Source organism: Cyprinus carpio, chromosome B8 (genome assembly GCF_018340385.1).
Source record: "Cyprinus carpio isolate SPL01 chromosome B8, ASM1834038v1, whole genome shotgun sequence".
Classification (NCBI taxonomy): Eukaryota; Metazoa; Chordata; class Actinopteri; order Cypriniformes; family Cyprinidae; genus Cyprinus; species Cyprinus carpio.
This window is the reverse complement of record NC_056604.1, coordinates 14,203,765-14,217,705: the sequence shown is the minus strand read 5'-3', so window position 1 is coordinate 14,217,705 and position 13,941 is coordinate 14,203,765. Positions and strand designations below refer to the sequence as shown.

At 37.3% G+C, this 13,941-nt stretch overlaps 1 protein-coding gene across 4 annotated transcripts in view; it reads right to left on the bottom strand.

Moving 5' to 3' along the window:
• The window catches only part of grid2 (glutamate receptor, ionotropic, delta 2), a 382,152-nt gene extending 368,460 nt beyond the window's left edge, over window positions 1–13,692 (bottom strand). For 2 of the 4 annotated variants that reach the window (XR_006155441.1, XR_006155442.1), the window contains exon 1: window positions 12,950–13,690. Coding sequence is in view for 2 of the 4 variants with exons in the window: in XM_042729881.1 (XP_042585815.1) it covers window positions 12,950–13,037 (88 nt within the window). In the remaining 2 variants the exon portion in view is untranslated. Of the gene's footprint in view, window positions 1–12,949 lie in introns of all 4 variants that reach the window. The other 2 variants (XM_042729881.1, XM_042729880.1) reach the window with 2 other exon arrangements.
• Window positions 13,693–13,941: the final 249 nt, after the last annotated feature.

Below are 13,941 nucleotides of genomic sequence, written 5' to 3'. Positions count from 1 at the left end.
ACTGTATGCGACAACAGCGGGAAACTCTGTATATTCATGCAGTGTGCACGTCAAAAGATTAAATCAGAAGCTTGTGACATATAAACGTGCACATCAACCGGTTCACTTTATTTAGCGTTCATGTAAACACTACATTCGGATTCATCAATCAGAATGAATTCATTCCGATGAAAGCAAAAAGTGTCCATGAAAATGTACCTAATGAAAGAGATTGAAGACTTGCAGAAGCAAGCAGAAGTGGCATAGTTGCTTCAGAATTATCACTATTTTTTTTTCTTTTTTCATGTTTGCTTTTGTTAACACTATTGATTAGACTTAGGGGAAAGTTAAAGGGTTAGGTCACTCAAAAATTTAAATTCTGTTATTAATTACTCACTCTCATGTCGCTCCAAACTCATAAGACCTTTGTTCATCTTCAGAACCCAAATTAAGATATTTCTGATGAATTCCGAGAGCTTTCTTACCCTGAATAGACAGCAACACAACAACTATGACTATAACTACAATGGTTCAACCTTAATTTTATGAAGCTAGAGGAATACTTTTTGTACTCAAAGAAAACAAAAATTATGAATTTATTCAACAATTTCCTCTCGTTAGTGTCAGAATTTGATTCAAGTTCATGACAGTACCACGACACATACATGTGCTTTCCTCTCTTTGCAAACAAGCCGCAGTGCATGCGCAGTGCTCTGACAGAATTTTCATTTTTGGGTAAACTATCCCTTTTTATTGTAGGTGGTACGTTAATTTAAAATTCAACATAGAATTAAACTTTTAGCATCCCTCACCTGAAACTACATTTAGGCAATATATACAACAAATAATATAGATTAAAGATTCAAGATTATCTGTTTCGGGAAAAAAATGAAAGCTCCTTTAGCATCAAGAACATAAAAGAAGTGTTTTTTTGTTTTGTTTTTTTTAAATACCTTCATTGCAAAACATACTTTTAAACTTGACTGTATGAGAGAGAGATGTTTGCCTCAATACACTCAATGAGACATACAGTAGCAATATACAATGTTGTCTTGCTACATTGCTGCTTCTTAAATAAGGTGGCTTGATATTGTAAAAGCTGAGCTACTGTCACGCTAATTACATTTTTTTTAAGGTAGTAATGCTGCTACTTTGTATTACTTACGCACCAACACTGTAGCTTATTTTGATTTGCTAATAAGTAGCTCTACTGCGAATGTCTTGATAACATCTTAGCTACAGTATTCATTTAGCAGAATTTGGATAGCGCAGAACTGGAACGACTCAATCTTTTGATCTTAGAACTACTAGAAATTTCCAAGTTTCCATTTCCACTACTAAGGGATTATGAGGCATTAACTATGCAACTGCTACAGTCTTGACAAAGCTAGCTTCTAATCATATTAGCATCCTGTGCTTTTACTCTCTACACAGCATAAACTAGTTGATGTTTTTCATGTCTGATTAAAAGACGGATATAAATACAGTTAAGATCTATCAACTATTAAGTCCATAGATCTAAACTTAGCATATGTCATTTTAGCTCAGATGTCGGTTCGATGAACAGATGCATTGAAATGTCATTAGATATGAAATGAAAGTCAGATTAGGTCAAATTCTACTCTCACACTTCTAGAAAGATCCCCACATTAAAGTCGTTTTGGAGATATGAATATTTCATTCACTCAGACAGTGTTGAAATGCAATATTGAAGCACACTGGAATCTCATGTTGTGATTTAGAAAGCTATGTAAAGTAGTTTCTCACTGAGTTTTTTCCAGGATTCAGTTATCAGTGGAAAGATGGGTGGCCAGAGAGCACGGCAAAGGGGTGGGGAACTTCTACGAAGTAGACGGAGAATAAAAAGTGTATTTCGAGGCTTTGCATCAGCCAATGGGTTTCCCTGCTTAAAGTCTCAGACAAAAACTCTGCATTCAGCAATCAATGCAAATGAACTTGTATTCAAATTCCGATTAGCTAGTGACTCAAGTCATTGTGGGAAAAGGTGAGTCTGCAAACTTTGACTACCCAATAAAGGCGAAGCAGACGGTGCATTTTTCTATGAGGAAGCAGCTTTATTTGATTCCTCTAAAGCAATTTTAAGGCCTGTGATCAGAATTTCTCAAGAGACCTCAGACCAAATCAGTGTCCTCCCAGCTGGACAGAAAAACACAACTACCACAATTTGAACTGACCAGAGGAAACAAGGGACAAACTGAATGACGAAAATGCCAACGCTTTGGAAAGGGCAACAACTGCTAACAGCGACAGTCTCCAATCTGTTGTTTTCCACTTGCGATTCCATATGGAAATTACATTACGCCCACATCCTCCTGCAGGCCATCGATGGGCAACAGTTGTTAGAGCCAATATTTAAAAGATTTCTGTTTTCAAAATGTATATTATTGCTGATAGAAAACAAGGAGATCGTTAAAATCTGGAGAAAACCTTCATTAGCCAAAACCTTCATTAATGACTATCTGTGAAGTAAAAATATCTATAAAACCGCTCTGCCAAAATAAAATAAAACATGATTCTCAATTTATCCAGAACCATGCAGCTCTAGTTTACATGTTGTTTATTGTTGCATATAATAGATATATTATATTATGTAGATTTATAATAGAAGTTTAATTTCATAAAGCAGTTGATTTCAAAATGCTTCTACATTTTTTGCATTTTGTGTTTTTCAGTTGAATAAAATACAATTTTCCCCTATATATTTAGTCATTGAGGATTTCTTTTTAAAAAAAGTCTAAAAGTCTCGTCTTGTTCTCTTGAACCCAGTCTTGGGTCTCGTCTCGTCTCGTCCCGTGGGATAAGTATCTCATAACACCCCTAATATATATATATATGTGTGTGTGTGTGTGTGTGTGTGTGTGTGTGTGTGTGTGTGTGTGTGTGTGCATGCTACTTCTACACAGTTGCCTTTGAATGACTGTAAATAGAGAAAGATTTTTTGTGGCAGATGGTATAGTTACAGAAGCAGGAGCTAATGAGGCCATGCTAACCAGCAAAACATTGACCCCACAGGTATAAACAGCATGAGTCCTAGCAAGAGAATAGCTTTGAAAATATTTCATGAACAGCTTTTACATAATCATTTGTATGCGTATCCATAATATGTGATGTAGTGATGGAGTGATGGAGATTCATGAAAGAATGCTATAATCTCAATGCAGCCCAAAATCATACACGCTGTACTATGATAACACAAAATGTTCCATTTTTTGCCTCTGGATGCTATAATTGTAACATACAGTTCTAATAATATCCCCAGTGTAATCTCAAAGCTGGTTATGATAAACACACTGGATTTTCTCTAAATGCTTATTACTTTAAGCATGAGCGTCTATGCTGAGCTTCATGTGAACAGCGATATCCGATAACAAGAAAAGCAATTTCCCAGTTGTATGACATGAATGTAAGCAGAATGGGGAAACTCTCTAAATGAGAGTTGAGTAGATGGTGGCTCAACATGGTGGCAAATTGCACAGCGGACTGGCTGTGTGACAGACTGACAGGCCGCTGCAAGCAGATCAAACAATCCACAAAACAGCTAATTTCGCTCCAAGAGACACGCAATGCATGCATTTTAGGCCCTTCCATCCTAACACTTCCTCTTCAATTAGATTGGTCCATCCAGCTCTCAAATTGCCCTTATAATAGCACCGGTTTGGTGGCGCAAGCCAATTATCAGACTATAAAAAAAAAAAAAAAAAAACGGTTTGTAGACCTGAACTCTGTAGGGACGTTGTATTTTTCCTTTTTACCAGCACGATTACTTGGAGACATTTTAAGCTTGAGTGACAAACTGTTATGTTGTGAAATGTCTGATAAGCTAAAATATTCAATATGGACATAAATTAATATTGCAAATGTATTTAGGTCATTATGCTTCATTGCCCATATGGCATTGCCGACGCCACATCATCCAAGCGCTTCACAAGCAAAGCTTTGGATGTCTAAATTACAGTGCTTAGTCACAACACAACTATTTGTCGGTTGCCAGCCAAGTGTACAACATCTAAGGACACTAAATTTTCACATAGATCAAAGGTCACAAGACTTAAGAAGCACATAGAGATGAAGGAACATGCAATGAGTTATGAAGGAAACCAATGGGAAATCAACTTGAGAACAAAACTAGCCAGCCAAAGCGCTGATGACCTGACTGGATAGTCGCACGGCATTAAACAGTGCAAATGAGAGTCACTTGGAAATGGCTAAAGCTTTTGAAGTAATCAAACCGCGATCAGCAAAGAAAGTCAGATGAGCTAAAGCACAGAGTCAAAGTGTGAGAAAGCTGCTAAAGGTAAAGATCCAGAAAGATAATTGCACCTTACAGTTGCTGACAGAAAAACAGAGGAAGTTACAGAAGAACAAGGGTCCGTTTAAAGGTAAAGCGGGCATTTTTTTATTAGTTCATTATGCAGAGATAACATTACTTAAGCAACCTGTAGGTTGAGTTCCCACAAAGTGTAAATTCTATTAATGTGGTGCTAAATATGGCTGTTTTAGTTGGGATTTTTTTATTAGTTCATTATAATAATGATGTGAGTTTGGTACACTGGCCCAAACAACAAATATACATTACTGTTCAAAACTGTTTTGGGATCAGTTTAAAATCTATTTCAAATAAATGCTGTTATTTTGAACTTTCGATTCAATTTTTTTTATTTATTTATTACATTTTTTTCTATCCCTTAGAATCCTAAAAATAATAGGTCTCCACCAAAAATTCTATTTATGTGGTGCTAAATATGGCTTTCCACCAAAATATGAGTATGAACAATTTTTTTATTTATATTGTATTTTTTGTGGTTGAAGACTGAAGTAATTTTAATACGGTTTTGTGATAATGGGAGTATGTGGTATTTTAATATATATTTATTATCTTAGTGGTTTTTGAAATTTTTTATTTAACACAATATCTTACTGATTTTAATTATTTTTTGATTTTGGTAAGCTGGATTGGATAACAACACAGTTAAATATACATTACTGTTTAAAAGTTTGGGATCAGTTTGACATCTTTTTCAAATAATCTTTTTACGTCAACTTTTCTTTTCTTTTCTTTTTTCTTTTTTTTTTTAAGGCTGCTGCAAATTCAGATTTATCTTCACAGGAATAAATTACATGTACATTTGAGAATATATTAAATTAGAAACAGTTATTTTAAATTGTAATAACTTACAAATTGTACCATATTTTTAATTAGTAATCAGTAATTTTTGAACACTCACATAGCATTATCACAGTAGGCTATTCTACAATGCATGACTAAGTGGGTTGCGCTGGTTATTGTTTTTGCGAACTTAACATGAAATGTGTTTTGTTTGTACTACCTTCATAAGTCACCTGATTTAATATTGAAGCAAAGCTTCATTCTTACCTCACACTATAATCATCAAATAAAATATGCAACCATAAGTATGGTGTTATTTTATGTGTGGAAAAATGCTTTTACTGTGTATAAGCTGAAAGGAAAAAAAGAAGCCCATCTCATTTCGGATGCTTCTACATTCTTAAAACACTTCTTTTGAAGCAAATCATCAAATCATTCATCACTCCTGCATCCTGAATGCAGTCATCAAATACAGTCCAATTCTGGCAAAAAGCAAAACGGAATTTGATTGGTTGTTGTCAGCTTTTGAGCACAGTCTTAAATCGTATCCAGTGTTAAGCACTCACAAACACACTTTTATCCAGATGATGAGGAACCCTGTTTGACACAAGTTACAGGGAGCTTTAAGTTGCCAATAAGTACATTAAAGCAGATGCAGTTTGGGACTGAGTCTCATGAATCATGTTACCACACGGTCGCCTCAAAGTAAACAACACAACCAACTTTTCCTCCTCTCTCCTACCCTAAAGGGAAGGGTTTATCCTCTTTTCATGGTGCATTAAATCGAAATGGAGGTTGTCCCAAGAGCAACATTACAAAGTAACAAAAATGCAGAATCTCTAGCAAGAGCCTGAGATCAGTGTTTTAGCCTTGCACTTCCCTGGCTGGGATCCGAGCCTTGAAGCTGATGCAGTCTTGCCTATTGGAACAAAGCTCTATTATCCAGCAGCAGTGTCTAGAAGTAACGTCCCACTGACTTCCATTTTCTCAGCATGAATGTACGGTGGTTTCACTGCCTTCGGTACTATAGAAAAACACACAGGACATCGCTGCAGAAAACAACTACACTTTTAAACAACTCCATTCTCTGTTGTTGTTGTTGTTGTTGTTGCTCTACATCCCGATTTTCATTTCCTGTTTGCTTCGGATAAACACACCTGATTTAATACCGGAAAGACACAATCACATCCTCATAACTAAATTGCATCTCTCCGTCTTATTCGGCCCACTCTATACACAGTTACCTCGGAGCTGCTATTGTTTCCAATCGTTAAAATGGCATTATGTGTGCGTGCTGTCATTTTGTTAGCTTTATTGACCTAAGCAGAGGTCTCAAAAATAATGAGGCAAGGGTCTACAGTGGCATACGAAGGGAATTGACTTTTACGGAGAACAAAGGCAGATGCCTCATTTCAGGGTCAGGAAAAATCAGAGGAATTAGTGAGACTAAACAACAATATCCACATGATTTAGAGCAGGCTTTTTCCAAAGAGGATTTAAAGATTAACTTTTTAAGATTTACAAGACTTATGCTTAGAACAGAGTAATTGAATAAGGCATTTGCATAAGTATCGCAGCGCAATTCAAAACTCGTTTTATTTAAAATGTAAAAATATATGTATATCTACCATGTGATAGAGCACGATGGAAGCCTGTTTCCAACTCAAAGAAATGAAATAAAGGTCACTGCAAATGTATTTCTTGAAACTCACAGATGGGACATTCTATCATGCTTAATTACATTTTAATATCTCACAATTCTCACCATTTCTCATAATTGTGACTTTATACCTCATAATTACATCTGTAAATCTGACAATTGCGACTATATTTCTCATAATTATATTTATAAATCTCACAATTGTAACCATTCATCATAATTGCAACCATTTGAAATAGTTTGAAATTTGCCTCACAATTAAGCCTTGATACCTCAAGAATTTAAATCTCAGAATTGCATTTTTATATCTCATAATTGTGACCATTTCTCATAAATGTGACTATTAATTGTCAAATTTCTAATAATTAGGACTTTATATCTCACAAATGAGACTTTATACCTCACAATTAAATTTTTATATTTCACAATTGTGACAATTTCTAATAATTGTGCCTTTATTTATAACAATTAGGAGTTGACATCTCAAAGTTGAGACTTTATGCCTCACATTTGCATTGTTATATCTCACAATTATGATCATGTCCTATAATTACGACTTTATTTGTCATAACTGGGACTTCATATCTCACAGTTGAGACTTCATTCCACACAGACAAGTTTATATATAAATATGATATGACTTTTTTTTTTTTTTTTTTTTTTTTTACAGGGAGGCAAAAACAGGTTTCTAACACAGAGAAGAAAAAAGCCAAATACCATTCTATGCAAATGAGAAGACAGCTTTTTATAGAGGCATAAGGAGAAGTGCACAATTTTAATCAGGGTGCTCGTGCGAGAGAGATGGTAAAAGATAGAACGAAAGTTTGTCACAAGAAAGCAATAAAATCAAATGTGTGAGAAAAGAAAAATATATTCTCTGCAGTACAAATGAATCGTTTTCTTCTTTAGCAACTGGATTCCTGCAAATGACTGCGATTCACAACGAGATGACAGTAAACAAGCATATGACAGCACTGTATTTCACACATCCAGCCTCGCTATTGCCCCCTACAGGGAACTGACTGCATAAGAGATACAACCTTCAAAACTTGTGTGCTTTCGAAGCAGATCAGAGCAGAAAGCTATTGAAGGGGACCAAGCGAGCAGGTGGGAAGAAAGAGAGAAATAGAAAGCTACAGAGAGAGAGGAAAGTCAAAGGAGGAGGCCCAAGGCTCCCTGTGCAAGAGCGAGCAATGATCAGAGACACAAGTTCTCAAAGGGGACTCGCTCCCTTTACAGCGGTGCTTGAAAGGTGGCTACACGGTATTACAGTATACTTGTTTACAGGAAGACTGACGTCTCACTTCATCTGCACAGATTCAAGGAGTTTTATAAATCTTACAACAGATGAAACGTCTTTCTTCGAGTAACAGCATTTGTTAGTAAGGAGCCACCCATACTTTTGTGTTGTTTTTGTGTTCAGCTGACATTATTACAATACAAGCCTTGCATTTGCATGAGGATATTATGGACGATCGAGTAGCGGTTAGTGAGGCGAAACACTCTTTTCAAGCGCATGTATTGTAATTGCAACACTGTAACAAACCATAACGCCCGCAGCAAGGCTTGATTGACGTGTTCAGCGTAGCGCCGCATTGCAATCGACTGGGAGCCTCTGTGCTAAACACACAGGAAATCACTCAACGTCTTGGTGTCATGAATTCAATGAGACAAAAGAGGAAAAACACGTCCCTCACGTTCTCAAAATTTCATGACAGCGGGTAGATCCTCCCGAAACTTCAAAGTAATGTGGAAGATTGAAACAAACGAGAGCACACAAAGACAGACGCATTGAAGCAAACTTTCTCCTCATGTGTTCTGCTAACATAACTCAATGCTCTAATCTTAAAAATACACTGAAGATCAGGGTTACTTTTCCTAATGTTATGAGAACTGATAAGCAAAAAACCAACTGTAAAGAAAATTCATTACACATCCTCAAAGTTTAATATCATTGTGTTTGGGTTTTTAAAGACTCTAGATTTAAAAACATGAATACACCGAGTGTCAATTAAAGTAAGATTTTCAAAAAAAATTAATACTTTTATTCAGCAATATTAGCCTAAATTAAATTGATCAAAAGTGACAGTAAAGACTTTTATAATGCTACAAAAGATTTATATTTCAAATAAAAGCTATTTTAGCACCAAATTAGCATATTAGAATGATTTCTGAATGTTAATTGATTTCTGATTGCTGTTTTAACTGTTTTTGATCAAATAAATTAAGCTTCAATGAGAAAAAGAAACGTTGTCCAAAAACATTTAAAAAATAAATACAAATTACAGACCTTTAGATAGATAGATAGATAGATAGATAGATAGATAGATAGATAGATAGATAGATAGATAGATAGATAGATAGATAGATAGTTCTTAGAGCATATTGTCCATGATGCACATGACATTATGAATTAACAGACAATTAGAAGTTAAAAACTATGAGAGGGAAACTGAAAAAGTGCCAATATTATTCCCCGCAATTCATCCAAAAATCCAAATGATCTTTGCAGGGTTTCAATAAACCACAGATTAGTGATTTAGAAGCATAAAAGATCAAGAGTTCCCTGATGGGTCTGGGACAAATTCCAGAGTAAGAAAAGTAAATGTTGCAAGAGGCACCCCTAGACGACAACCTTTATTTCGTTACACCGTCACTGTGCTATCAATACAATTACTCCTTTCATCAGCCGAAAGAAACGAAAGTAGGGCCATGTCAGCTTAATTAACCATGCCCTTACATGAAAGGTGCATTTTTGTTCTTGTACTTATGTACAATATCAGGCATCTTACCAATTACAGAAATTTATGCTTCTAAATGCATCTGAAACTCAGAATGTTGTACAACATGCCATTTAATTGAGAACATTTCCACTGAAACATAAGGATTTACTCTGCTAATGCCACAATAATAACCCCAGCCTAAAACTAATCACCTAATCATCTTCAGAAGCCTTCTATATCTAGCGTTTCAACTTTTCATTATCTGTTACAACACCTGAGCAGGCACAATACAGCCATCCAATTAAAACAAACACATTTCAATGCACAGCTTGTAATTACAAGACCTTTACAAGAATCGCTCCTCATTACCTCTATTTTATATTGTAGGACCACAAAGAAGGACAGAGAGAGAGCGCTTAAGCATCACTATGAAGGATAGTCTGCAAACTAGCATATCTCATTATCACCATGTTCTTGGGATGGGGGCAACGGCAGTTTGGTCCAGAAATAGACCAACGAAATGGCACTACCCATCTGTCCCACCTACAATGCAACGCTCAGGATTATATTCTCCAATTTCCTCTGGCTTTAGAGTTTAACATGTAACTAACCATGACTGTGCAGAGGAAAGGGATAATGATTTGATTCCCTGACCAGCTTTGATATTGTTCCCCCCCTCTGTCTATTCTCTTCAGTTGCACAATAAATGTCATACACGCAACCTACATTACAAAGAAGCTTCACCCAGACCGAAAACACATACTGTCAGTGGAGAGTGTTGTGATATCCCCTAAGAGCCCCAGACGTGCTCTCAATATGTCAAATCTTCCTGAGAATGAGGGCGATCCACACCATTAAAACTGTCGCAGACAAAATCTAGTCCACACTCTACATCTATTGTGAACATAGACGGTGGTGAGTAACAGGTACTGCAAGATTTATATCATGAGCTCCCAACCAATTAGACATCTGAAAATGTGCATCTGAGGAAAAAAATTAATATTACATGGCGTATCCTTGAAGGCATCACTATATGGCATGAAGCACAAGATGAAGAATGCAAATATCCTTCAAAAAGCATTCTTAGATGTGCAAAGAGCAGGGGTCTACAACAGGGGGTCCACAGTTGGTGCGGCAAGGGGTCTGCCAATTATTGTTTGATCTCAAAATAGTTTTTGTGAAGTAAATTATATATATATATATATATATATATATATATATATATATATATATATATATATATATATATATATATATATGATTATGTTTACTTAACAAAAATATTACATCAAACTATAATTGCCATATTACCCATTTATTTATAAATAATATTTAAAGAATCGCCCTATATGTAATAATGGTTCTCTCGATCTACAGCACCAAGGCACTTTAACCTGAAAAAGTTTGAATACCCCAGGGGTACAAGTTTGGAGAGAGCATCGCAGCCACTAGGTGGCGAGATAGGAACCTTGATCAAAATTCCTCAATGACTAGTGGCCAAAGCAAACCAAACGCCTGTACTAATGTTGTGATAATTACCTTATCATCAATCTCTAGGTTGGACCCAACTTCAATGCTGGCCTATGCCGTCTCCTGACACTTCTTGGTCGGTACAAAAGGGCGCATTTGGTGGTGCACCCGCATACTGCTGGACACTCTGGGCTTTCCACACACATAAATCACTGTGACTTTCTCAATGGGCTCCTAAAGGAGCTGCAGCATTTCGATGCAGCGCACGAGATACTTCTCTTGGTGTGCACATCATTAGAAGGCTCCTCTGCAATCAAGTAAAGCGCGTGTGATAAAATGCCTCCATCAGTCGTCTCTCCGAAAAGAAACGATGCCGTTTTCGCATTCAAATGACGTCACGTTTTCACCAAGCTATTGCAGCGAATAGATTAGGAGGGCATTACTAATGCCAGGCAAAACGGTCTATTCTCAACGCATGTCTAGAGCTCCCAGAAGCATTGTACGGTGTATAAGGGAAGCCATGAACATATCTTCATCTGCTTCTGTATCTATTGCTTCCCATAAAGATAGAGGACCATATGTGAGAGTTTTGGATTAAGATAAAATATCCAGAATGTCTTCAATATCCACCTGTTTGCTATGGTAGCCTATATATGCACTAGATTAAGTAAAAATCGTTTTTTTTTTTCATGAAATTATTACAACGTGCATCGATCAGATGGTTCATCGATCAACTTACGTACTACATGGTACAGAAAATGTTAAATTGGCAGCTGTCTTAGCCAGATCTTTGCCGTCAATAGGCTAATAATAGGCTAATAATACTAGATAAATAAAAATACAGTTACACGTATGTTTTTTAGTGAGTGGATTACATGTCTTACCTGCAAGTAGGCCTATATATCATTAACCGATATAAGTTTAATATATCAACCTTCTTAAGCTCTTACAATGTTTGTTACGAGTGGTTACAGGTGGTAGCTACAATGAGAGACCGTGACCAATACCCATACAAACACAAATAACACTAAAACAAAGGCGTGTTATTAACTAAATGACAGAAAACAAAAATAAACTAACTTTTGTAAATAAACGAACAAACTCCACAAATTATAAGCAAATTCAAACTTTTTACTCAACAGTTGCTACTGTAAAACGACGTACTGCCTTGTATATATAGCCTATCTATATTCTATATATTTTTTCCCCGACATACCGGTACATTTCCACTCTCGAGAATCATATGAAAATGGATAATTGGGGATGTTTTATTCATGCCTCCATAACGCGTGACTTATTTAACCAACTTTCAGGCATGCACACGTCACCTAGCCAGACACACATGCGCTACAATATTCATTTGTTTAGTGCATCAAGCCTTAATTAAATTAAACACGCTCATGCTCCCACGCCAAATTGTCTCCTGCCAAATCCCCAGCACCCCGGCCTCCACCTCCACACAGTGGCCCCTCGGAGGAACCCTCTCTTTTACAGCTCTGATTTAAGAACTCACTTGGAGCCTATCCGATCTCGCGCGCAGTGCATACCCTCGTACCCATCGCTAAAACATGCACGCGCACGTGCGCGTTCGCTCAGCCCTTTTAGGAATACTAGTACCAACACTCTTGATCTCTGCAAATCCAAGTTTGTGTTTTTTTTAAACGATGTCATAACGTGGCGCGCATACATTGCGGCGTTGCGAGGAACCGCTTCCAGTCAAACCACCTGTTCTCACCCACCGTATAGACTAGATAATGGACGCATTGATGAGGACAGATGGAGATCTTCATCTCTCTAACCCGATATTACAGTCGCAACCTTATTTAAAGGCATCTATGCATCCGCTTAAACGCGAAACTGAATAAATGTACGTTAACTGGACCGCAACATCTTACCGAATTGCACGACAACGCACAGATCTTCTCAACGTGGAAACGAGTGTACTGAGGAATCACAGTCACTGATGGTGCAACCGAGATCTGAACTTACCAATGTGAATAATTGAATCGGGAAGCACAGGCTCCCACTCCAGACTCCAAAATGTGATCAGAAACAATACTGCCGGAAAAACTTTCATCTCTCCCTCTGTTAAAATCTCTCCTCGTTAGGTTCAGAAAAATGCCGAAGCGATGGTAGTTTTAAATCCTGTGCAGAGACTGCTTGTCCTCCTTTCAAACTGTCAGCCGATGCTTTTTTGCCTCGGATGCGCTTCTGTTGGAGGCGAAATCTTCAGTAACCCGTTTGGAGAGCGCCCTTCAAAACATCCTGATGCTCAAGATCTCCCAAGCAAATCCGAATCAATATCAGACAAAGTTAAAATTCGCCTCAGTCACTGTTGGGTTTTCTATTCTCCCTTCTAGGCGAATAAATCGGGGTACCGTGCGCTAAACGCGACGCATCTCAGAGCATCACCCACCGCACCACTGAAAAGAACTTCCTTTGCGTTGATGCAGAAAGCGCCACACTCACAACCACGAATACAGCTGAAGAAAATTTTTTGCACTGAGCCCTTATTCCGATGCAGTACTGCGGAGACTTTTCTGCGACAGAGACCGAGCGGCTCTACATGCGGATTCTCGAGGTGTGATGAGTGGGAGGAGGCCCCCAGGATAGATGCGACTACAGGAGCAGCAGCATCAGTACCCGGCGCTGTCCAGAACTGAATTAACAGAGGAAAGAGAGAGAGAGAGAGAGCGAGCGAGCTAGAGAGAGATCCTCAGTGGGGTGGGCGGAGGTAGTTATGATAATGGAGAGGACTCATCTGTGAGACTGTGGCTCCTCCTTTGTCCCGCAACTGCCAATCATTTAGTCTGCAACTACCGGTTTTCTAAAAAAAAAAAAAAAAAATTGGAGAAAGAAAGAAAATAAATAAAACCGTTTTGGGTTGTACCTTACTGATAACGTTTTTTTTTTTTTTTTTTTTTATAATAACAGTTTTGATTAGATTTCTAGACCTCAATTTCATCTCAGTCCTCTTAAAA